Source organism: Alligator mississippiensis, chromosome 11 (assembly GCF_030867095.1).
Source record: "Alligator mississippiensis isolate rAllMis1 chromosome 11, rAllMis1, whole genome shotgun sequence".
NCBI lineage: Eukaryota > Metazoa > Chordata > Crocodylia > Alligatoridae > Alligator > Alligator mississippiensis.
The window spans coordinates 60917713-60943985 of NC_081834.1; the positions used below are offsets into that span (position 1 = coordinate 60917713).

Below are 26273 nucleotides of genomic sequence, written 5' to 3' on the forward strand. Positions count from 1 at the left end.
GGGAACAGCACCTCGGTGTCGGAGTTCATCCTGCTGCGGTTCTCCAGCCAGCCCAAGACGCAGCTGCTGCTGTTTGTGCTCTTCCTAACTATCTACCTGGCGACCCTCTTTGGGAACAGCCTCCTCATCACACTTGTCATTAATGACTCCCGTCTTCACACACCCATGTACTTCTTTCTGGCCAACCTTTCCTTTGTAGACATCGGCTACACCACCACCACTGTACCCCAGATGCTGGTCCACCTCTTCTCCACAAAGAAAAGTATTGCCTATACTGCCTGTGTTGCGCAGATGTACATCTTCCTTTGTCTGGGGATAATTGAATGTATACTCTATGCTGTAATGGCCTATGACCGGTATGTGGCCATTTGTCACCCTCTGCGATACACGGTCATCATGAACAGGTCAGTTTGTGTCAAGATGGCCATCAGCTCCTGGGTATCTGGCTTCCTCTCTGCAACGATTCACACAGGCTTCACCATGAGGTTACCCTATTGCAGCTTCAATGAAATCAATCACTTCTTTTGCAAGGTGCCAGCCATCTTGAAGCTGGCTTCTGCAGACACACACCTCACTGAGCTGGTGATTTTTGTGATGGCAGTTATACTGCTCCTCACCCCACTGTCTTTGATCCTAATCTCCTATGTATTCATCCTGGAAGCCATCCTGAGGATCAGCTCAGCTGAGGGGAAGATCAAAGCCTTCTCCACCTGTACCTCACACATCACGGTTCTGACTCTCTTCTACGGTGCTGCCATGTTCATGTACGTGCGCCCAGCCTCCAGCTACTCACCCGAGCGGGACAAAACGTTTTCACTCTTGTACAATGTTGTGTCTGCCCTCCTGAATCCTCTTATCTACAGCCTGAGGAACAAGGAGGTCAAAGGAGCCGTACTCAAAATGACGGGCAAGACGGACCACTGAGTTACAGTGGAGGAGGAATGGTCCTGTGGCTCCCAGCTCCTCGGTTCTGGATCCTGGTCTGGGAGGGGAGTGGGGTTTAGTGACTTATAGCCAGTGGAGAAAAAAGTCAGGACGTCTGGCTATTTCTCCATTCCTGGAAAGTACAAAGGTCTCATGAATGAGGGCAGGGTGGGGATGGGAGTCAGTACTGTTGGATTGTCTTCTTCAAAATGAGAGAGAAATTGTATCTTACAGGCTAGAGTCACGGGGACTGCAAATCAGATCACCTAGATCTGGGTCAGACTGACAATAAAACTTTCAGAAAGATAAAAGTCTACCTTCAAAACCCAGGAGTCCTGACTGGTTATGCCTGTGAACCACACTGATCCTCAGGCTTGATCCACTCAGGTTAAATGATTTGAATCGTTATTCAAGTGGTAGAACATTTTCAGAGAAACTCTCAGGACATATGAAAATCACTACTGCAGTCATCTCTTTTAGACTTAGGTAAGGTCACATTTTTGCCAGTGTAGCCATGTTGGCTGGGGATGCGAAATAATCATAAGCAAAATCCCTCTTTAGGACACAGGGGGTGCATCTACACAAGACACTTAGTGCACAGCAGCCTACTAACACTGCGCAGTAGTGCATCACAGCATGGACAGTGCTAATACGCTCCTGTGCAGTCTTATTCGGCTACTGTGCAGTAGTGTCACTAAAAAGGCATTCGCTGGCACTCCTGCACAGTTCCTCTAGTTTCTGCATGTTTAGCTAGTACTTCATTAAGCAAGTACTAAATTAAATGTGCAGTAACTACTGAGCATTAATGAATGTGTAGACACACCCAGAAATGCTTCCAAAAGAGGGCTTTTCCCAGCTTTGACTGAAGTTGTTCAAAGACGTTGTGTAGCCAGTCTGGTGATAAAGCCTCTTCTGTCAGTATATGCTCTGTCCTCACAAACCAACACCAGCCACTCTCAAAATGTCTCTCTTTGATATGCTTGCAGGCTGCTAAGGTGGGTGGTCTCACAGTGGCTTCACTGCTTCATTTCTGGGTTTATCGCATGAGACTTGGTGGGATGACATTATCCAGGAGAGCGCCCCTGGTAGTGCCAAGGGTCAGGTGTAGATGCACCCATTATGGCACAATATAACTGGGCAGGTACAGCTACTGGGGCCAAGGCTTTATACTGAAAGCAAACTCTGGAGAGCCTGAGTTGGTGTTGGAAGCAATATATGTCCTTCTTTGTTCCCCCAAGGCTGAAATTCACCCTTCTGCTAAGAACCCAACAAGATATATAGTTCATTGACAGGGTTCTGCCCACCCAGAACTTACCTGGTTTTATAATAGGAGGAAACTGCTGCACGGACACAAGGCATGTTCAAATTAATGCAATGGTGCCCATGTACGAAGTTAGACCGCAGTTACTAAACGTGTAACCAAAGTGGTGCAACTTTCTGTGTTTATTGGTTTTGTATTTGTTCAGACATAACTTCTCAGAACAGGAGCAGCATGGTACCTAGTCTTTTTTTTGTGCTCTTGAAGAGGGAAACACATTAATGAAGCTGAACTTCATGAAAAGAGAAATGTCCATTAATATATTGGTTCAGTTTATTCTAGTTGGTTTCTGAGACTTTTGCTAAAAATGGCACAAATATTTGGTATTTGTATGTTGCAGCCACTTGTGATGTTGCAGCCAGGTATTTGTGATGTTGCAACCATGATGATCTAGGAATTACGTGAAAGGCAAGGGTTTTGGAGGGTGATATCTTTATTTACTGCAGAGTTATTCCAGATGATTGTTATGCATATCCTTGGGCTATTAAAACAGGAAACATAATTTCATAATTGCCAGGTGAAAAAAATGTTTTCCAAGTGTACTAGCTATTATAAAAGGTCAATTTTTCACCTTTTACATTTCCTCCTTTTTGCAATTCAAGGTAGTGGTAATGATGGGGAAAAATGCAAATGCAAAACTTGAAATGAAAATAAAAAGTGTTTTGTAATCTCAAAATGAACTACTTTAAGTAATGTTGCACAAGTTTGGGGCATCGTTTGAACTTCATTATTGGTGCTTGTGCATGGATGACATTTGCAAGCAAGAGAGCTCAAAGTAAAGGAAAATACAAGAAAACCTCAACTGGTTAGTGAACCAAGAAATGTATATTTCAAGTTGTGTTTTCTCAGAAAGGGCACATACGCTACCCTAAGGATGCTGCAGTAGAAACACCAGTAGACTAACTCCTTCTTTTTACACAATATAAAAAAGAGACATCACAGGTAATTATTTCCTACATATATAATTCCAGTGTTGGTTACATTACATATTCAGTGCACTGGTCTTTGTTAATTTTTCATATGCCTTCTCCAACTTCATGATGTATCTGTAAAAGCCTTGTATAGGGAGGTATTAGCTTTTTAGTGGATGCCACTTTAGATCAGGGATGTCAAGCATACAGCTCTTAGGCTGGATCTAGCCTACAGCACCACTCTATCCAGCCTGCCCAGGTACTGTAGACTGTAAGGTGGATAGAAAACTGGCTGGAGCATCAGGCTGAGAGGGTAGTAATAATGGCTTGATGTCTAGTTGGCAGCCAGGATTAAGTGGAGTATGCCAGCGGTCGATCCTGGGGCTGGTTTTGTTCAATATGTTCGTCAATGACCTGGAAGGTGGCACAGAGTACACCCTCAGCAAGTTCATAGGTGACACCAAGCTGTGGGGAATAATAGATATGCTGGAGGGTAGGTCTAGAATTCACAATAACCGAGACAAATTGGAGGACTGAGCCAAAAGAAATCTCATCTGGTTCAACAGCACCAAGTGCCACGTCCTGCACGTAGGACGGAACAGTCCCATGCACTACTACAGGCTGGGGGCCTTCTGGCTGGGCAGCAGCTCTGCAGAAAATTGCCTGGGGGTTACAGTGGACAATAAGCTGAATGTGAACAAACAGTGTGCCCTTGTTGCCAAGAACGCTAACGGCATACTGGGCTGTATTGCTAGGAGTGTTGCCAGGAGGTCAAGGAAAGTGATTATTCCCTCTATTCAGCACTGGTGAGGCCATATCTGGAATAATGTGTTACGTTTTGGTCTCTCCTCTACAGAAAGAACGTGGACAAATTAGAGGAAGTCCAGTGGAGGGCAGCAAAAATGGGTCGGGGGCTGGGGCATATGACTTCTGAGGAGAGGCTGAGGGAACTGGGCTTATTTAGTTTAGGGAAGAGAAGACTGAGAGGGGCTTTAATAGCAATCAGTAACTACCTGCTGGGTGCTTCTAAGGAGGATGGAGCTAGCCTGTTCTCAGTGGTGGCAGATAACAGAACAAGGAGCAACAGTCTCAAGTTGCAGCAAGGGAAGTTTGCTCTGACTCTTATTCACTTGCACAGTTATGACTTGCCACTAGAGGTTTGGTGAGCAGGGGCAGGACTTGGAGCAGGACCCACTCACTAGTCCTGCTGGACACGGAGCGTACCCATCACTGCATCAGTTGCAGTGAGAGAAGCTTCCCTGGGGCTCTCTGGTCTCACTGAAACCAACTCAGCAGCTCTGCACTGAGGGCAAGGCTGTCAGGACTTAAGCCTGCCGGCCCTGCTCCCATTACAGAGCCACTGGACTGTTTCAGCCAGACCGGTGTGCTCCGGGCTTGCTGCCCTGGATCGTGCTTGCTCTGAGCTTCATGTAGCCTGATGCTTTTTTCTTTGGAGCTCAGGTAGTGCTTGTCTCTCGTGCCTCCGCTTTTGGGAGGCACCACTCTGCCCAACCTCCCCAAGGGGTGAGGCGCTGTGCCCAGCTCTGCTGTGCCCCAGCATCTCTGCTTGCCGTGAGTCAGGAGCAGCCACTGCATTCTGGGATACTGGTGGACTTAAACTTGGGCAGAATAGCTGTAGGAAGCGGCTACACAGCAATGGAACAGGAACAACATTAGGCGGATTGAAGATAATCCTGCCCTGGAGTTTCATAATTGTAAATGGAACAACGAGTGCTTTAAGCCACTATAAGGTATTAACATGCGGCCAGCTCAGGGGTTCAAAGATCTAGATGGGAGAGTCCTGAAATGTAAACATCAAGTCCTGGCTAAATGACCGCAGAACAGCATTTGTCCCAGATTTCCCTCGACGCAGTTCAGCTGCAAGACGGTGCTGGAGGGAGCGAGTGCCAAGCCCAGCGCCAGTGGCGGTGGCAGCCAGGAGGTTGCAGAAGCAGCAGTAAATGGGGCTGGGGTCAGCTGGGTGCAGAGGGTGCCCTCTGGGGTGGTGGCTGTGGTGCGACCTGTCCCTGATGGCTGGGACACTGCCCCTGACTCTGCTGTGTCGGCAGGTGGGCTCTTGCTGCCCGCCTGCCCACCCCTATTGCTTTGTGTGCACTCAGGTGGGTGGCACGGGGGCTGTGGGCAACCTGTTCCCCTGGGCTGGCAGCAGCAGTGACAGCACGGGGGTGGATGGGGGAGATGTGCTCCGCTCTGCGGGGGTCAGGGCAGGTAGTGGGGTGGCACCACATGACACCCCTACCTGGCCACTGGCCTCATGTGTCCCTCTTTTGCATTTTGAAAAGGCGGTCACTCTAAAGACATGTTCAGGAACAGAATTCCCTGGGCGTGTAAGCATCTGAAGTGCCACACAGATGAGCACAAACAGCCACTGAGATGACCCAGGAGGAATAGACCGTCACCCTTAGAGCCCCGTCACATCAAACTTTGAGCGCATGTTTTATCTGAGATGACAGTAACCATTACCGGGCCGTATTAAATGTTAGAACGTGTTCTGAATGTTTGCAGGGGGGCACGTACTATGATTTCAGCCTGTTCTGGGCAGGGCTGGAGCCAGCTGTCATGTCCCCCTCGCTCCCCCTGGACACTGAACCCAACACAGGTGCCACAGCTCTCACATCTGCCTGTGAGGATGTGCAACCCCTGCACCCAGAGCCCATGCTTTCCCTGCCCCATACCCGGCACTGCCCAGCCTAGGAGTGCCTTCCCTGGCACACAGGGGCAAGATGAGGCTCTGCCACTGGTAGTCCTGAACTGGCTCAAGTGAGGTGGCAGATCTGGAACTGACAATCAGGAATTCAAAACTCTGATGCTGTCCTAAGCCTGGTATCGACCAAAAAATATAAGTCAGGAACTTGAATTTCATAGATTCATAGATGCTAGGGTCGGAAGGGACCTCAATAGATCATCGAGTCCGACCCCCTGCATAGGCAGGAAAGAGTGCTGGGTTCAGATGACTCCAGCTAGATGCTCATCTAACCTCCTCTTGAAGACCCCCAGGGTAGGGGAGAGCACCACCTCCCTTGGGAGCCCGTTCCAGACTGTGGCCACTCAAATTTAGATGAGAGAGACAATTATAACTACAGTTAGACAACAGTGGTCAACCAAAGCCGTCCTGCTTCAGTCTGTTCCACTGTTTCAGCAACAACAGACACTTTTCCTAATTCTGAAATGAACTCATTTGACTTTACTGCAATTTCAAGCCATTGCTATTTGACTTGCCCTCTGTTTTGATTTCATTCATTACCAACCCTTCAGACATTTGAAAACCGCTCTTCTGCCTCCCTTCAGTTGCTTTTTCTGCAAGCTAAACATGCTTATTTTTCTCAGCCTCTCTTTGTAGAGCTTCCCTTTCAAACCCTTTATTATTTTGTTGGGCTTTCTTTAGCTTCTCCACATCCTTTTGAAAATGCCCAGAACTGCATACAAGCCTTCAGATCAGGGGTGACCAATCTATGACATGTGTGCCACAAGTGCGGTGGGTGGCCTCTATGTGGCATGTGGCAGATCAGGGGGGGACAGGCAGCAAGCACAGTGGTAGATAGGGCAGGGAGCAAAAAACAAAGCAGCAAACTGGGCAAGGAGCACAGGAAAGGAAATAGAAAGCAGAGCAGCAGATCAGGCAGGGAAACACAGGCCTGGGAACAGAAAGCAGGATAACAGACTGAGCAGCAGGAGAGGACTGGCAGGTGGGGAGGGTGTGGGGGTAATTTTGTGGCATACTTGCCCAAAAGGTTGTCCCCCAGTGCTCTAGATGAGGCCTATCCACCACTGATTAGAGCGGCACTACCACCTCCTGTGTCTTAGACACTTTTATGCAGCTACATCACGTTGTTGATTCAGACTGGATCACAGTATCCACCAAAACACCAACTCTTCTCAGCAGTGCTGCCATCCAGCCAGTTTTTCCTGTTCTTTATTTGTGCTTTCAATTGTTTTTCCTCAGCTGTAGTGCTTTGACTTGGTCTGCTTTGAACTTCATTCTGTTGTTTCTAGTCCAGATCACCGATCTATGAAGATTTTTCTGAATTTTGCTCCTTCCAGGGTGTTTGCAATCCTTTCCAGTTTCAAGCCATTTGAAAATTTGCTCAGAAAGCTCTCTGTCCCTGCATTCAAATCATTAATACTCCTTTTCAGCAGCACTGGATGCAGGATGCAGTTGTAAGACTGCTCAAAACCTCCTGCTGTTCCAGCATCGATCCATTTATAATTACTTTTTGCTTGCAGCTTTTAATTCAGGTGTCTATCCACCCTGCAGTAAGTTTACCTAGTCCATGTTTCCCTGATTTGTCTAGGAGAAGTTTGTGTGGAACTTTGATCATTTGAGTTGAAACATGGACACTTCTGATGAATAGCCTTTTTTTTCTGGGGCCTTTTGTAGAAGAACACGGCACAGCTTTCTTGATCAAGTTACTGGTATTCAGCTCTGTTTCTTGTTTCACATGATGGGTTTGGTTTTTTTTTCTTTCTCCATCATCTTCCTCTCTCACCCCACTTCTCCATCTCTCTTTCAATTAATTTCCCCCACAAATGGTTCCTTTTATTTAAACATGGCAGCACGAATTTTGGGGAGAACAAACATCACTGTCATATTTTGGGTTACACTTCTTGGCTATTTCCATGTGGGATACAATTTTAATAGTGCTGTTGAAAGCCTTGACACAGTCCTTGAATTCAGCTGAGGTGGTCAAAAATTGTTGAGGGATGCTCGGGGAGGGAGCATAGCCATAATAACTGTTTTTCATGCGTGTTCATGAGTGCTGTCATGTTCCCACAAGTAAACTTCAAATTCATGGATAAAGACCAACTGAATTCATCCTTTCCAGCCTTCACAGTCTTTTTGCCCCTTCTAACTGGAGTTCTCGGCAGTGTAGCAGTCAGTATCCGAGCCACTCTCAGTCCTTCTGTACTGGTAAGGAATAACTGAATCATGTCGGGGCCGAGGGGCTGTGGCCAGCAGCCCGGGCACGTGGGCAGGGAAAGCAGGCACGATGGACTAGAATTAGGCACGGACTCGTAGCGGTTGAACAAAGAAAACTTTACTTACACCATAGGTGGTCGCGGTGCAGGCTGCAACGCAAGCAAGTCTTTCTGTTACAGATGAACACACGTGGAGTTTGCTAGGCTCCACCAAAGCTGCACACAAACGGAGTTTGCTAGGCTCCACAAAACGAACAGAGCTCTGGATAACGAACGAAATGAGAGTCCGAAATATGACTCTCGACGAGCGCGCAGGGTAGGATACGTTGGGATGGTTCGGTGACGGGGAGTGATTCTTGGTAGCCGATCAGACCACCAGTCGGTCCGAGATTTACGTAGAAGTCCACGAGGTAATCGTGGACTCCTTGCCGGAATTCTCTCAGATTTCTCCCGCAATTCTCGGAATTGGGCTTCTCAGGATCCTCCTGAGAGTCTCGGAGATCTCCGGCTTGGGCGGAAACTGCTCAAGCCTCTTGTACAGCTAGCAAGCCAATCGCTAGCCGCCACGTGGGAATAATTTAGAAACAGCCAATAATGAGGTACGAATTTGCATGTGTGTGGTGGGAACTCCTTTGCACCGGGGTCTTCTCTGTGCAACTGAGATCTGCACCATGCAAAGAAAGCTCCATGTGGCGGGAAATAATTCTGCAGTGCCGAAGCGCACGCACAATCATTGGGTCATGACATCCCCCCCCGCCTCCCCTTGCTGAAGGCACAGCTGAATTATACCACATGCTCGTCATTCAGGTCGCCAGTAGCTCTTACAACGGGTTGTTGAACTAAATGGGTAAACACAAAATCAGACAACATAAGAAGTTCGTCCTCCAGGGACCGAATCAAACAATAGCCGACACACACACACACACACACACACACACACACACACACACACACACACACAATCAGGTTCATAACAAAGAATTGAACTATCAGGGCTTCATTGGGTGTCATGGTGGAGTCGTGCGTCAAGCCCTCACTTCTTCGATGATGTCGTCCTTCTTGGGGCTTCTCTCCGCCACGCGCTCTGAATTCCGGATCTGTGAAAAGAATTCTCTTAAAACAGTCATTTCACTAATATTTACAAAATTCACATGGAACCACACGACAAGGCGGTCAATTAAACTCACTATCACTCCTAAAACATATAATACAGGTGTTTGGACACAACTCTACTCTGGACAACCCTCTCTTGAATCCTCAACGCTTTCGTCTTGTTGAGTGTACGTCATCCAGTTCTTCTAAATAATGAAAACCTAACTCGTACGCCAGTTGCCATTGGCCTGCGTCCCCTAAAATCCGAAGTTGCCGTTTACTGAGTCCAGAACGATGTAGGAGAAATCCAAACATGAATCGCTCCTCTGGTGTTCTCTGTGGCAACGGTGGGAGATCGGATTCAAGATGTCTTGCGCCTTGAGCCTCGATCAGGTATCGATGTTCCTGATCGCTGGATATTCTTGGCTCCATCAGGATACACAGTCATGACAACTGACGAAGAAGATTACCCACAGGTTGATTAACCATTGGGTTAAGCAGAATCCAAAGGACAACGATGTTCTTTCGCCCATAAACCTCAAGACAACTATCTATGCTGTGAACGGTTACTGGAACGGCTCCAGGGTTTTGTAGATGACGGTGAGGCCATGGTCTTATTTGCTGAAGTGGTGTCAGTCCCAGCGCACACGTCCTGGGATTCCAGGCACAATACGAGACTCCGATAATCGCTAGCATAAGTTGCTCTGCGCCGGTATGTTCTGGCCGTCCGTCATGCCATGCGTGGGCTTTTTGACCAATCAGTCCTGCAACAAGCGCTAGAAGCGGAATAGGCCAGTGAACGCTAAACGTCACCGTGTCGACGTCAGTGACATGGTCAGACAAGCTTCGTGGAGTAGAAGACGAGAAGCTTGCTTCTTCCCAGTTCAGCAGGTCGGACCCAAGTTCCACAACCAGACGTCCCAACCATACAGCTAGAGTTTCTTCAGGTTGGATTCTTGATTCTCTGCACAACTCCTGTCGTTCAGTTCTGGTGCGAGCGTCATAGGCAGTGGCAACTCGACTGGTGGTTGTTCTAGGACGAACTGCTTCTGCGGGAGTCGATGCTGTTATTGTTTCAGGCAGGAGGGGCGGATGCACTCCTCCGCTCGATGCTGCCTCCCGTCGGCAAGAAGGCGTGGTCGCCGGAAGGGATGCGGGGTCGCCGGCCGAACTCTCGCGTGCTCTTCCAAAGCTCCACCCTTATCTTCCAGTTCTTCCACGTGGTCTCCCTCTTGCTCGGCGCCATCTTGGAGTGGCGTCTCAAGATTTTCTTTCGCAGCCACTTCTTTGACCGCTTGAACGGCCATACGCAGCTGGGCTCTCAAACTTGCATTTTTCTGCATTAGATCAGTTGCAGTACGAAAAGTTGCAGTTAACATTCTCCCCTTGCCATACCTCGGGGCTACCCTCTCATCTGCGGCGCGTTCCTCCATCTCCAGATCTTCGCGGAGCTCGGATAGAAGCTTGCAACCCCTCAATCTAGACACCATCATAAAGGGGGTGAACCGGTCGATTGGCACCGTTCCTCACTCTCCCAAGCACATAGCGAGCAACAGGCATGCTCCTGGGTGAGGGCTGGGTTTCCTGCGCCTGCCGGGTTGACTCTGGCGAGGGACACAGTCTCGAGGGGCCTAAACAGAACCCGCTCATCACTCATGATACACCCGAATGCCGTGGGGTGAAGATACACTTCCCTCTCTCTTGGGGCTCCGTCTTCGGAAGCTCCCTCTTCCTTATAATAAAAGGTGCCAGAGGTTATGTATAATTGCAGGGTGGCAAGTATTTAGCCCAGCCCTTCCTGGTTTTCCAGTAAGAGTTTTCCAGGTGTACAATGATATGTATGAAATATATTTTACAGTTAAATTTCTCAACTGGGCTGGTAGATACCAGTTCAGCATGATCAACAATAGAACCAAAAATGTTTTTGTTGACCTAGGAAGTATTTCAGAGAAGAAAACAGATGTTTTCTCTCATTTTTTTTTTTTCATGGGGAAATTATAAAATATAATTGCAACAACAGGGGAGAAAAGTGTTTCATTTTTGAGGGGATATTTAGCCTTTCAAGAGAACTAGATTTAAATGTGCATTTGTGTTGACTTTCAGAAATTGGAAATAAAAATCAGTTTTCCAATTGTATTTTTATTGGATAGATGGTTTTCCCTCCCCCCCCCCCCCCCCGTTTTCTATTTTTAGAAAAAAAAATTCTCTCATGTTTCCCCCTTCTTTGTTGCAAACAAAGAAATGGAGGGCAAGGTACACAAGTGGGGAGAAAAAGAAGGGAAACAGAAATGTTCTTTGGGGAATACAGATATACCCAGTGTCCCACTCCTAGCTCTCCCCCCAACAGATCCACCCTCATGCTTTAGGAAGGGATTAAATGTATAAGTAGCCCTACTCCTATTCATTCTACCCAGCATGAATATAGGAGTCCATATAGGACTGTAACGTCCTTCTACTCCCCTCATCAGGTAAGAGGTATGGTATAGCCTTAATCATAGCCTAACCAGTGGTTCTCAATATTTTGAGACTCCACAACCCTTTAAAGTTTGCCTTCCCACGTTCTAGCAACAGGCAGACCTGTGGACAGCTTATTACACTTCTGTCAGGTCACAAACCAAGCTGCTCCTCCTCACTGAGTGAGGAGGTGCTCTATTGGGTTTCATCATGGGTGATTAGTGCCACCTTAGTTAGGGGGGGACATGTGCCCCCCCCATGACTCTCGCCACCCAAGGGGGAAGGTCCCCCTGCAGCCAGGCATGCTGACAGGGAAGTGGCCACGGTGCTTCATCCGGCACTCCCACTCCCCAGCCAGTGCTTGCAGGGGGGACACCGGTACTCCCGCCTGTTGCCTAAGTGGGGAGTGTGGCCTGTCGGGGGGTGCACCTGCACTCTCGGGGTGGGGGGTTGCATGTGCACCCCCTACATGTCGCCACTGGGTTTCATGCAGGGAAGGCACTAGTCATGGCACCAGAGCACCTGACGGAGAAATGGTGGAGAAGGAAGACACGCTCCCCTTCCTCACCCCTTGTGATGTGGGCACTTGTCCGCATAGTGGGAGACATGAGTCGGGCAGGATTAGGGGTTTCTATTCCTGGCAGCAGCACAGGAACCCCTCTCAGTTGATTTCCCCCTCCCATCTGAATGCCCTAGCTACTAGGTTGCAGACTCGGGTCCTCTTGCTTTCTTCCTGCACTGTTTATGCATTTTGCATTATATAGTGTAACCCTAGCCGTGGCGCTACCCGTGGCCACATCTGGATTCAGGGTCCTGGGGTGTCAAAGAGCCTCGGCCATCCTCCCAGCCCCTAAGGCTGGGGCCACCTCTCGGTGGAGTGCTTTCTTGTGGTTTCCCCACACACTGGAGTACATGCAGTTTAACTGTTTACACAGTTTATTATTTATAAAACAGCCAACAAGTGAATGAGGTTAATAGGACAGGATATCAAGAGTCTAATTGTCAAAGGTAGGTATCAATGAACTAAAACGCTCTATACAAATTGAATTCAAGACACCCTCAGTACAACTCCTCAGCTTAAACCTTCGGACTCCAGTGACTTTCAGGAGGAGCACACAGGGTTAACAAGATATCAGCTCTCCACACTGGCAACACAGTAACCGTGGCTGGTGCTGCTGCTTCAGAAAGTCCTGCTCTTTGCATGGGGAAGAGCAGCTCTCCTCTGCTCCAGCTGTCTGTGGGATCACCCTTTTTCCTTCACACAGGTCCCTCTGCCTCATGGAGAGAAAAAGGATCCCAGGTTGGTTATCTTCTCCCCATCACTAAGTGCTGGTTCACTTCACAGGCAGGCTGCAGGATCCTCCTCCCCAAGCTCTGTGGTCCCTGCACCTTCCCTTCTCTGAGCCTGGCTGAATCCTTGGGGCTGAGTTCCCTCCCCTCTCCTGCCTCCGGAGCCAATCAAAAACGTGTATATGCTCTGGCAAGCAACAACTTTCTGTAAACTTTCCTGCTTTGCCCTTGCAGGGATCCTGAGCCCTGCTGCAAATCCAGCAGCAGCTGTTAAAATAGTTATCGACTAAAATACATAACCAGTATTGGGAGCAGGAGCTAGAACCCAGGAGTCCCTTCCTCCAGCTCGCTGGGCCATTAAGTTTTTGCTTGTTCTCCTTCTGGCCCCATGGCCATCTCACTCTTGCCTGTCCAGTGGCCCAGCTTTAATAGGAAGTGAGAAGGATCCTTTCCAAGCTGCCTATTAAGACACTGTCATAGGAAGTAGGAGCTATGGCTTCAAATCCCCCTTAGGATGTGAGAGGTCTGCAACCAAGGTCTCCAGTCAGCTACATAAATGCCCTAACTACCAAGATCTTGAGCAAGAGTGGGCAGCACTTCTTGCCATACACTTAATTTCACTGTCAACCAGTCAATGTGTACAGTCCTCTTCCATTAAAGCATTCTGGGGTTTGCATGGACTGTACTTGCATTCCTGGAATCGGTGGAAGTGGAAGAGAGTACAGGTGCAGTTAGGCACCCCGGTTGGCTCCGAGTGTTGCATTCTGAACTGTATGGTTGCACCATTGACGAGTTGCAACAAAATGGGAGGAGGTTGACCAAGACAGACCATTTTATAGCTTGGCGTTTAGTGCAATCTCCTGGAAAGTGATTTGCACTTCAAATGTTACATCTGTCCATAGCCAGAGTGTGCATGGAGATTAACCCACTGAAAATATTTTCAGTTTTACAGAATATTCATAAAAATAGCTGTGGTGGACTTCCTGCCTGCAGTCCAAGCTCCCTTGTGTCAGTCTTACTGCTCATGTTTACAGGTGTACTCCAATCTACATCAACTATCACAAGAGCCTAAGGATTTATCAAGAGGATTTTGGCTGTGGTATGAGATTCCTGTCTCCTTCATGATGCTTACAATAAGGTACAAGTTTATTGCTCAGCTTGACTAAGAAATAATATCTGTAGCTTGGACAAAAATTGAAGTTGAGCATTTGAACTGAGATGGAAGAACAGATGATAATTAGAACTGAGCATCATTTGTCAACCAAAGGGTTCCTGCTTAGAAAATGGTCTTGTTCAACATGAAGTGGCTTACAGGAAAATCTTATCATTTATTAAACGTGTCCATGTGCTCATCAGTATGTCACAAAGGACTGAAATAATGAAAAGTTTCCTTTAATTTCTAAAGGATAGTTGGTGTTTCAAGCAAATTATATCTAAGTTTCTTTCAAGAATCAAAAATGAAATAAAACGCTTTCCCATTTATAGTCTATTGAGTTGTTGGTGTTCTTCCCTCCTCCTACCCTCCCTTTCACATTTTTAGTGTTTCTGAGCCTTCTTTCCAATTAAAAATGTTGGCCATGTACAGAAATGAGGAAAGAGATGCTGAAATATTGGGGAAAATGTAAAAAGTATGAAAAAGGAGGAAAGTAATGCTATTTTCCTCCCTATGACTAACTGGAAGAGTGTTAAAATGCCAATGTAAAATCCTTTCAAGTTAAAATGAAGCTTCAAGATACTTGAACAAGACAAAGTTTTAAAAAGTTAATTTCACAATTTACTATTTGTATTAAAGAGTATTCCTCATCTATTTTCCTATATTGTCAACAACAACAAAAAGAATGAGAACACCAAAAAGGATAAAAATGGAAAAATGTCTTTATTTCCAAAATCCAAGAAAAATCTATATTTCAATCTAAAATATTTTAATTAAAAAATGTTAATGAAAACTCTTCATCTATGGGTTGAGCACACATGACTTTCAAACACATTACAACTGGAAACAAATTCTCATGTGTTGCTTTAAAAAAGTTTATACTTGTATAAAAATGGATTTGTATGACTTGTCCTGTACATAACTCTGAAGAAGTCATTGCTATGAGGAAGTTAGTTTTTATTCCATAAGAAGGCAAGGCTTGAAAAGAGAAGGGCTACAATTACACTGAGATGCAGTGACTTTGCTATTCATGGCTGACAAAAACAGCTTATTGTCAGGGCTGTGCCCACAGGCCCCCAACCCTTACATAGCATAACAAGTTGAAAGTAAAATAACCAATGTGTCCATCACTTAATTTTTATGGGGTTTTTTAGCATTAAAAGTTAGAGCTATTAGCACCTAGGTTTTGGTCCCAATGCGTAGTCCTTAAAAATCACAGCACAGTCAAGGAAGTTTCCATTCTTCATGACTGTGGTTCATGCTGCAGCCAGTACAACCTCCTGCCTGTAAAGCAGAGAATGCCCTACACGAATCATGAACCTTTAATTACTGTCAAGCATCTGATCAGAGAGCTGGCAGACAGCTTTTGGGGACAAAAGCACAGAAAATTTAATTTCAGAGTTTCTTGCAGCAATTAGATACTTTACAGGTTTGATTTTTCTGAATTCACAACATGGGCCAATTGCATAAAGCGCATGGAGGTTGCATTCCTACAATTAATCCACTGAGTATGGATTATGCTTCTCCCTACATTCCAAACCAGCACATTCCTGGATTATTTTATTGTGTACCATCACAAAGATGGTTCTGATCATGGATTCTTCTGGGTAACTCCCAAGTAATTAATACCATCTCTCTGGAACGCTTGAAGCAAGAAGTGCTGTTCACTTGCTACAAGGCTCATTCAACAGGGCTCGGGACCATTCCTTTGGATTGCAACAAACTGAGCACCTTCTGGCAGGGGTACTGGGCACTGCCAGGCTGAGCAACTATGGCAGCTTTTAAATTTTTAGGGAATGTCAGCAACTCGCTCGTAGTCATTCTAACAAGATGCTTGTACCATTGCTCTCCACTTGTGATCCACTGCATCATCTTGTGAGACACTCAAATCTGTCATCCCTTTTCCAATATTTTCTTTTGGCTTCAGCCTTGGGGGTTCTCCCAGCCTACTGACAGAAAGGATTAATTTATAGATGATGCATACAGTGGTCTTTCTGTCCTACCTCATCATATAGCCAAACCATGTCAAGTCAGCTTCTCTAACCTCTTTGGTCAGTTTTTTGTACTCCCAAGCATGCCTTGATGTCATCATTTCTCACCTTGTCATCCAGACTGACTCCCTAAATCCATCTCGACGTTCTCGCCTCTTCCCTTTGTGAGTAGAGGTCTTAAACCATAGACAATGAGGTTTACTTAGGAAGCCAGACCCATAGAGAAGAACAATGACCTTGGATATCCCGTCTACAGCTCTCAAGTGGCACTGTCGCTATTTCTAGTCGGAATATTTCAGGTTTTTGCTGAACGAGTTAGTTTTTGGGTATTTATTTATCTTTATTTTTTTTTATAATTTATTAAAAAAACCATAGCTAGAACTGTTATTTACTATTAACTACTTACACTAATTATGACAGGTACATAGCGATCTGCATCCCCTTGCAGTACCCCATCCTCATGCCCAGGAACATCTGCTTTCTTTTATCAGCTGGGGTCTGGATGGGAACATCAGTAAATGCCTTGATTTCATACAGTGTTTACACTGGCTCTCCCCTACTGTGGCTCCAAAGAGATTGATCACTTCTTCTGTGAGGTCCCAGCCCTGCTCCAGTTGTCCTGCTCTGACACCTCTCGATATGAGGCTCTGGTGTTCATGAGTATCCTTGTCCTGGTCCTCATCCCTTCTTCCATTATACTAGCCTCTTACGCTTGTATCCTCTCCAGGGTCCTGAGGATGAAGTCAACCAGACAGCAGAAAGCTCTGGCCACCTGCTCCTCCCATCTCACTGTGGTGGTCATGTTTTATGGGGCAGCCATCTTCATGTACATGAGACCCAGCTCCTACCACTTCCCAGAGCAAGACAAGATTGTGGCTCTCTTTTACACCATTGTCACCCCAGTACTCAATCCGCTCATCTACAGCCTGAGCAACAGGGATGTCTTACGAGCCCTAAAAAAGGTGATTGGGATATTCAGAGTCTTCCAGCAAAATTGACAGAAGCTGTACTTTCCCATGGGCTAAGTCGGCAGGGTTTTCTGGATCCTTTAGAAGGAAGCTAACATTTGTCAGTCACGTAACAGCCTCTGACCTACTGAGAGTCATGGGATTTTGGACTGTATCACTTAAACACTTAGAAAAAGGTTTGAGGAAATCCTACCCATCTCCTTTTTCATGACTGTTTTTCTGCTTTAGGAAATGTAACCAAATTTTTGCAAACACTGAAGACTTCATGGGGGATTGAAACTTTGTATGTCCCTGATGCTGCCCCTGCACAAGGCCCAATCCCTCCTGCAGGAAATATGACAAATGGAAGGGCAACCGAAATGCACCTTGGGACAAAAGTTTATGAGGAAGGTATGAAAGAACGAGGGTTATTTAGGATGGATAAGAATACACTTGGTGGGGAGGGGTGTATAATAGTTTCTCAAATACATGCAGAGTGATTATAGAGGGAATGGAGATGGGCTTTTCTTTGTGGCTCTAAGGGACAGGACTAGGAGCAAGGGCCGCAAGCCAGAGCAGGGGAAATGGAAGATGGAGATTAGGGGAACTATCTGCCACTGGGAGTGGTCGCACAGGGCTGAGGCTACCGAGAGAAGCTGTGGATTCTCCATGCTTGGAAACGTCCAAAAGCAGGGAAGACCAACATTTGGCTGTGGTGGTTTAGTCAGGGACGAACGTGGCTGGAGCAGGGACATGGGCCACAGGACCTGGTGAGGTTTCTTTCAGCCTATGATCCTCAGTGCTTAGAAGGAGATCTTCCCAAGCACTATTTTTAAGTGCAAGGCACTGTACATTATGTCTGATTCCTCTCTTACTTCACGTTGTTTTTCAACAACATCACAGAAAAGGGCAACAGGGAGAAACAAGGAGCTCGCTAGCTTTCCATCCAGGGTGAGACGGCACAGGAGCAAATGAAAAAAAATGGTGCTCAACGTTCCCATCTTTGTGCCTGGAAAAAATGGAGCTGATCAATAAACAGGACAAATGAATGCAAGACATCTATCAAATGAAGGATGTTTTTCTTAAAAATAAATAGGATGTTGAAAACTGAATTGGTTAATATATATATAATATTTTTACATTTGACAGTTTTCCTGTCAGACTGGGATTATGGTGCTAGTTCTCAAAGAAACAATGGAAGAGTTTTGTGAAGGCTTGGCTATCCCTTCATATTCCCAACTTTACCTAAGAAACCAACAAACCCATGTGCTAGGTTCACACAGATCATTCCTCCATCTGCCCCTGAAAAGAAATCCCCATGAACTGCTTCTGAGTGGTGATGTTGAAGAGGGAAATGTGTTATATGTCAACCTGTGTGTCTCCCTGAGCTGTGAGAGAGCGAGAAACAAGAGGCCTTGGTGTCTGTGGTCCTCAGGCACGCTCACGGATGAGCCTGTTGAGAGTGGAGCTGGCTATGAGACTAGCTAAAACATAGTTCGAGGAAGAGGAAGGTAGTTGAATTGAAATGTGTCTTGGGTTAAACAGTGCCCCCAGACTAAATACCAGGCAGTCTTGGAATACCAAGGGGAGACATAGGATCCTCCCTGCAATAAGCTAGGCCACACTGACCAAAGTAGGGCACTGGGGACCATAGTGTCCTTGGGCAACCCCTGCGCTTCAGACCTTGGGAGTTAAGTGTTTGAACAGGACAGTTCAGAGAGCAGGGGCTGGAGAACCTGTTCCCTGCTCAGCATCATGATCACAGAGCTGGGTGGGGACAGACTGGAGAGCTTGTTCCCCACCCAGCTCCTAGATCGCAGAGGTGGGCGAGGAACAGGCTCTCCAGTCCCCACCCCACAGTCACTGGGAGCTGTCCTGGTCAGGGGCATGCCCCAGGCCCGTGCCCTGATCTGGTGATTAAGGTGTGTGGCTTGGAAAGGGCTGCAGGGGTGGGGCAGGACCCATCCCCCTGTCCTGGCCACCAATGGGGCAGCTGGTAGCGAGGCCGTGGCCCTGAACCTTCTCTCCCAGCACCAATTCTGTGACATTGGGACCAGTCCCAATGCAAGCCCTGTAACCTTGGAGCTGGCACTGGGAGATAAAGATCACCCGACCCCCTCCTCCCGAATTGTGATGGTGAAACAGGGGCTGGGAGACAAGGATCTCTTAGCCTCTGCTCCACAATCATGACCTTGGAGCAGGGGTCTTGGAGCTCCCTGCTGGTTGCGGAGGGAGACATAGTCCCCGCCTGGGCTCCAGTGGAAGAGCCCTCCCTGGCAGCAGCCAGCTCCATGGGGCAGGGAGCAATCTCCCACCCCTTGGGGATGACTGACCAGGAGCAGATTTGCGCCCAGTCAGGTGTCTAGACAAGTGCTACTGCACAGTTAGTAACTGCAACTAAATTTGGTACTTGCATTTGCAGGTAGCAAGCTTAGTATTAGGAAGGGTTACTGTGCAGTAACCATGCTCATGTGTAGATGCATATGTTAACTGCACAGCAAAATACACTGCTTCACAGTAAAGCATCTCATGTAGATGCACCCACCTTGGAACAAATTTCTAGTATTAGGAACTGAAAACTCCCTCTGACCTGAAGAAGAATGCACTACATTTGGAAGCTTGTCAAAGCCCATCCCAAACATGGAGTCGGTGAAACAAAATTTATTACCCATAAAAATACTTGCCTCTCACGTATTTCCTGGACTGTCCCATCTAGTCACTCCAGCACTATTAAAGTTCCTTGATTATGACCCAGTTTATAATTCATTTTTAAGTGGTCCTAAGAATAGAGAAGATACCACTCAGAATCATTACAAGCTGTCTGTAATATCTGGCTTCTCAGGTGAGATTTCCTGGGAAAAAAAATGTTATAGAGCCCTAGAAGTTAAGAAATGAAAACTAAGATTTCTGGAGAGACTTTGAAAGACAGTGAGTGACTGGGCTCAGTTGCACATGCAAATAATCCAGGAGCACTTTACTCTAGAGTGAGGTACGCTAAAGTAAACTCTCCCAGGAATACATCTACACATGCAGCAATGAAGGAGAAGATTTGCTTCCCCTAATAGCAGACTGCTCCTGCTTCCGGTGGCCCTTCCCTGGGCTCCTGCAGCAGCCGGGGGTAGCTCAAAGCTCCCTTTTGGTACTAGCCCAGGAGCTGGCAGGGAGCACGGGGCCAGGAGACCGCTATCTTCTGGTGCAGCTGGGACATTGCTCGCTGTCCATGCGAGCTGCCTGCTGCTGGGGCAGGGGCTGCCACCAGATGCCGAGCAGGGACATTGTCCCCCTGCCCCGGCAGCAGGGAGCTCCCAGGCCCCGGTCCCTGACTGTGAGGCCAGGGGTGGGAGACTCTTATACATATCTGAGCAGACTATGCTCCTTTGCTCTTCCTCTGTTTCAAACTCTCCAGGTGAGAGGGATGTCTTGTGATTGAATGTTTGGAGAACTGATGCTCTTGATGGAGAAACATCATGTCGAGTGAGTCACAACCCAGAGGTCTCATCCCACTAGAAAATCAAGCAGTGAGAGATTTAGCATTTTGTATTAGAATGAAAACATTCAAATAGGACCTTTCCCACTTTAAAAAACAAACAAACCCTCCGCCTATAATTGACTTTACGAAAGACTGAAATGTATCGTCCTTCCTGAAATGCTTTGTTCTCTCCCACCTCCAAACAGAGATTGCCAAATAACTTGCCTGAGCATAATTTTGCAAAGTTTTCAAATACCTGAATGGAGGAAAGTCTGCCAGAGCACCCACTGGAGCTGAAAGGAGATCTTAATTCGAGACTTGGGAGAAGACCCCCAGAGTGTGGGAAAGTTTGTGTATTTTGGTCCCATTAGATTTCAAAGCTATTGTTGATGGCCACAAGCTTGGCCATATAATGGTCACAAACTTGACTTGGCTTTTACGAAGACTGTGTTTATATGACATACGTGCTCCCCTCTCTCCACTACCTGATTTACTCAGCTAGTGGCAGATGCAGGATTGAAAGAGCTCTGCTGTCTCTCGACTCAGTGTAGAGTGTCTTTCCTTAAGACTAATTTCAGATCCTTTTTATCTATTGCCCATGTTGCATTTTTTCAACTTATAAAGATATGTTTTCAGGCTCTGGGCAAGAATTGGTATATACTTTTTATGTTGAAACTGAAATGGAGTTCATAGCTGAGGAATTTTTAGGTAATTTGCTTCCTTAGAAAACGAATGCTGCCCCATACGAAAGGAATGCCATGCAAGAAAAGAGATGTATGTTGATTTCTTGTGTACTTGCTTTTGAGCTCGTAACTCTTTATTTCTTGTATATGTACATGTACCAATAGGCTGGAAAAAGAAAACATTGCAGGAATATAGTAGAAAAGATTAAGTTTCTTACTGGAGTCATCAGAGAAAAAGATAAAGAAGACCAAGGTAAGCGATTACTGTTTCCTTCTAGTCCTATTTTATACCGGTGAAGATTCTTAAAACCCGATTTATGTGTATTACAAACAGCACCATTTCTCTTCTTAAAGATCCCCATGTGATAATGACAGAATAAGTGGCATATAAATGTTTCTCAAAATATACCTCAGGTATTACATTTCAATAAAGTCATGTATATTTTACTACTACTTCTTCTTATTTCTACTAATAGTCCTACTAATAAAATATATTTTACTTCATTTCATAACTACAAATATGCTGTAATGTGCTTCTTGCCATGTGATAAAGACTGAAATGATACAATTAAGAATTGGGAGGTGGAAATTATTAATGAAAACAGATTATTCCTGTCAGGGCAGCTACGTATGATGATGAACTTCAAAGGAGGAGGAAATGTTTGCAAAGAAGGGGTAAAAGTCCATCTCTCCTGGTGTCAATTCCAAATTCCTCTTTCACCTTCGCAGGTCCAGGATTTAACCCAGGCCACTCTTATGGCTATTAAAAATGTCAGGTAAAGAGAGATTTAGTCTAAGATAGCATGTCCTAAACTAGTTGTGTAGTATTTAATAATACCAATCAGGGTTCATGGACAGATGCTATGTCTTTGATTAGACTAACAAGATTTTTGCAAAAAAAAACCCTTTCATTGCAAGCTTTTGGGCACAAATACCCTTCATCACGAATCAGAGAAAAGATTGTAAAAGTTCTGCTGGGTAAAAATGAAAGTTCATATTTCATAGGATTTCACAGAAGAGTCAATAGATGGGATAACCCTCTGGGCAGGCAGGTCTCACCTGGTAAGGAGTCTCGGCTTTCCTGTGAGGCTTCAAGGATGCAAATTACCTTAGACAAAGGTAGGAGCAGGAGTCATAATATACATGTATAATACCATATCTTATACTTCCATTTGTGATGACTTTACAACACACCCTGTACGAGGGATTGTTCATTTTAAGTGCTTCACAACTCCATATCACACAATGACTTGGGGGCTGTGTTCTCCCAAATAAATTATGGTTCCACTCTTTCAAGACTTTCCTTTGTCTCTAGCTTTGCATGTGAGGGGCTAAATCCTAATTATCTTTCTATCCCTACCTGGTACGTACAAAGTTTGGTAGCTATAGAGATCTAGCGTTTCTAGTTCACTCTGCCTGAACAAAAACAGGCACCGAGGTCGAGGACTGCAGAGCCCCAGGGAGATTCTGGGGACCAAGGATGGTTTGAGAAGCTGGCTGCGGTAAAAGCACACAGTCCAAAACACAGGGTCAAAGAAATCTTAACAGCACTTCTAATATTGGAATACAAACCAGAGGCAATTGCTAAGACAATGCAGATAAGTACAGTGAGCTGCTGATTTAAAAGAAATATCAATTAACCTAAGAGAGTCACAAAATCATTATTACTGAAAAAAAAAAATGTTTAAGTTACTGGGTCATATAAGTTTCCAACAGGTGACCAGCCAGCCAGGGAAAATAACTTCTTATTGGTATTCCGGATACTGCATGCTGTAGGTTGTGTTTTGAGCATTGTGTGTATGGTGTATGGGGGGTATAGGTTTCATAGATACACTGACCTTGGTTCACCTGCAGAGGGGCAATGCAGCAAGGATCTTGAGTCCCTGCCTGTGATGCGTCACTGAGAGCAGGCTAGCTCCATCCTCGTTAGAAGCACCCAGCAGGTAGTTACTGATTGCTATTAAAGCCCCTCTCAGTCTTCTCTTCCCTAAACTAAATAAGGCCAGTTCCCTCAGCCTCTCCTCAGAAGTCATATGCCCCAGCCCCCGAACCATATTTGCTGCCCTCCACTGGACTTTCTCTAATTTGTCCACATTCTTTCTGTAGAGGAGAGACCAAAACGTAACACATTATTCCAGATATGGCCTCACCAGTGCTGAATAGAGGGAATAATCACTTCCCTTGACCTCCTGGCAACACTCCTAGCAATACAGCCCAGTATGCCGTTAGCGTTCTTGGCAACAAGGGCACACTGTTTGTTCACATTCAGCTTATTGTCCACTGTAACCCCCAGGCAATTTTCTGCAGAGCTGCTGCCCAGCCAGAAGGCCCCCAGCCTGTAGTAGTGCATGGGACTGTTCTGTCCTACGTGCAGGACGTGGCATTTGGTGCTGTTGAACCAGATGAGATTTCTTTTGGCTCAGTCCTCCAATTTGTCTCGGTTATTGTGAATTCTAGACCTACCCTCCAGCATATCTATTATTCCCCACAGCTTGGTGTCACCTATGAACTTGCTGAGGGTGTACTCTGTGCCACCTTCCAGGTCATTGATGAACATATTGAACAAAACCAGCCCCAGGATCCACCGCTGGCATACTCCACTTAATCCTGGCTGCCAACTAGACATCAAGCCATTATTACTACCCTCTCAGCCTGATGCTCCAGCCAGTTTTCTATCCACCTTACAGTCTACAGTACCTGGGCAGGCTGGATAGAGTGGTGCTGTAGGCTAGATCCAGCCTAAGAGCTGTATGCTTGACATCCCTGATCTAAAGTGTCATCCACTAAAAAGCTAATACCTCCCTATACAAGGCTTTTACAGATACATCATGAAGTTGGAGAAGGCATATGAAAAATTAACAAAGACCAATGCACTGAATATGTAATGTAACCAACACTGGAATTATATATGTAGGAAATAATTACCTGTGATGTCTCTTTTTTATATTGTGTAAAAAGAAGGAGTTAGTCTACTGGTGTTTCTACTGCAGCATCCTTAGGGCAGCGTATGTGCCCTTTCTGAGAAAACACAACTTGAAATATACATTTCTTGGTTCACTAACCGGTTGAGATTTTCTTGTATTTTCCTTTACTTTGAGCTCTCTTGATTGCAAATGTCATCCATGCACAAGCACCAATAATGAAGTTCAAACGATGCCCCAAACTTGTGCAACATTACTTAAAGTAGTTCATTTTGAGATTACAAAACACTTTTTATTTTCATTTCAAGTTTTGCATTTGCATTTTTCCCCATCATTACCACTACCTTGAATTGCAAAAAGGAGGAAATGTAAAAGGTGAAAAATTGACCTTTTATAATAGCTAGTACACTTGGAAAACATTTTTTTCACCTGGCAATTATGAAATTATGTTTCCTGTTTTAATAGCCCAAGGATATGCATAACAATCATCTGGAATAACTCTGCAGTAAATAAAGATATCACCCTCCAAAACCCTTGCCTTTCACGTAATTCCTAGATCATCATGGTTGCAACATCACAAATACCTGGCTGCAACATCACAAGTGGCTGCAACATACAAATACCAAATATTTGTGCCATTTTTAGCAAAAGTCTCAGAAACCAACTAGAATAAACTGAACCAATATATTAATGGACATTTCTCTTTTCATGAAGTTCAGCTTCATTAATGTGTTTCCCTCTTCAAGAGCACAAAAAAAAGACTAGGTACCATGCTGCTCCTGTTCTGAGAAGTTATGTCTGAACAAATACAAAACCAATAAACACAGAAAGTTGCACCACTTTGGTTACACGTTTAGTAACTGCGGTCTAACTTCGTACATGGGCACCATTGCATTAATTTGAACATGCCTTGTGTCCGTGCAGCAGTTTCCTCCTATTATAAAACCAGGTAAGTTCTGGGTGGGCAGAACCCTGTCAATGGACTATATATCTTGTTGGGTTCTTAGCAGAAGGGTGAATTTCAGCCTTGGGGGAACAAAGAAGGACATATATTGCTTCCAACACCAACTCAGGCTCTCCAGAGTTTGCTTTCAGTATAAAGCCTTGGCCCCAGTAGCTGTACCTGCCCAGTTATATTGTGCCATAATGGGTGCATCTACACCTGACCCTTGGCACTACCAGGGGCGCTCTCCTTGATAATGTCATCCCACCAAGTCTCATGCGATAAACCCAGAAATGAAGCAGTGAAGCCACTGTGAGACCACCCACCTTAGCAGCCTGCAAGCATATCAAAGAGAGACATTTTGAGAGTGGCTGGTGTTGGTTTGTGAGGACAGAGCATATACTGACAGAAGAGGCTTTATCACCAGACTGGCTACACAACGTCTTTGAACAACTTCAGTCAAAGCTGGGAAAAGCCCTCTTTTGGAAGCATTTCTGGGTGTGTCTACACATTCATTAATGCTCAGTAGTTACTGCACATTTAATTTAGTACTTGCTTAATGAAGTACTAGCTAAACATGCAGAAACTAGAGGAACTGTGCAGGAGTGCCAGCGAATGTCTTTTTAGTGACACTACTGCACAGTAGCCGAATAATACTGCACAGGAGCGTATTAGCACTGTCCATGCTGTGATGCACTACTGCGCAGTGTTAGTAGGCTGCTGTGCACTAAGTGTCTTGTGTAGATGCACCCCCTGTGTCCTAAAGAGGGATTGTGCTTATGATTATTTCACATCCCCAGCCAACATGGCTACACTGGCAAAAATGTGACCTTCCCTAAGTCTAAAAGAGATGACTGCAGTAGTGATTTTCATATGTCCTGAGAGTTTCTCTGAAAATGTTCTACCACTTGAATAACGATTCAAATCATTTAACCTGAGTGGATCAAGCCTGAGGATCAGTGTGGTTCACAGGCATAACCAGTCAGGACTCCTGGGTTTTGAAGGTAGACTTTTATCTTTCTGAAAGTTTTATTGTCAGTCTGACCCAGATCTAGGTGATCTGATTTGCAGTCCCCATGACTCTAGCCTGTAAGATACAATTTCTCTCTCATTTTGAAGAAGACAATCCAACAGTACTGACTCCCATCCCCACCCTGCCCTCATTCATGAGACCTTTGTACTTTCCAGGAACGGAGAAATAGCCAGACGTCCTGACTTTTTTCTCCACTGGCTATAAGT

General features: G+C 45.7%; 1 protein-coding gene and 1 pseudogene across 1 annotated transcript; both read left to right on the forward strand.

Annotated features, from left to right (window-relative positions):
- Window positions 1–924, forward strand: LOC132243732 (olfactory receptor 2D3-like; the record flags this gene model as incomplete). The annotated part of the gene is made up of 1 exon (XM_059714125.1): window positions 1–924. A coding segment is annotated over one exon (924 nt), but the record flags the coding sequence as incomplete, so codon positions are not given.
- An 8625-nt stretch (window positions 925–9549) lies between these two features.
- LOC132243733 (olfactory receptor 2T27-like) lies at window positions 9550–18105 on the forward strand (annotated as a pseudogene).
- The last annotated feature ends 8168 nt before the right edge of the window (window positions 18106–26273 follow it).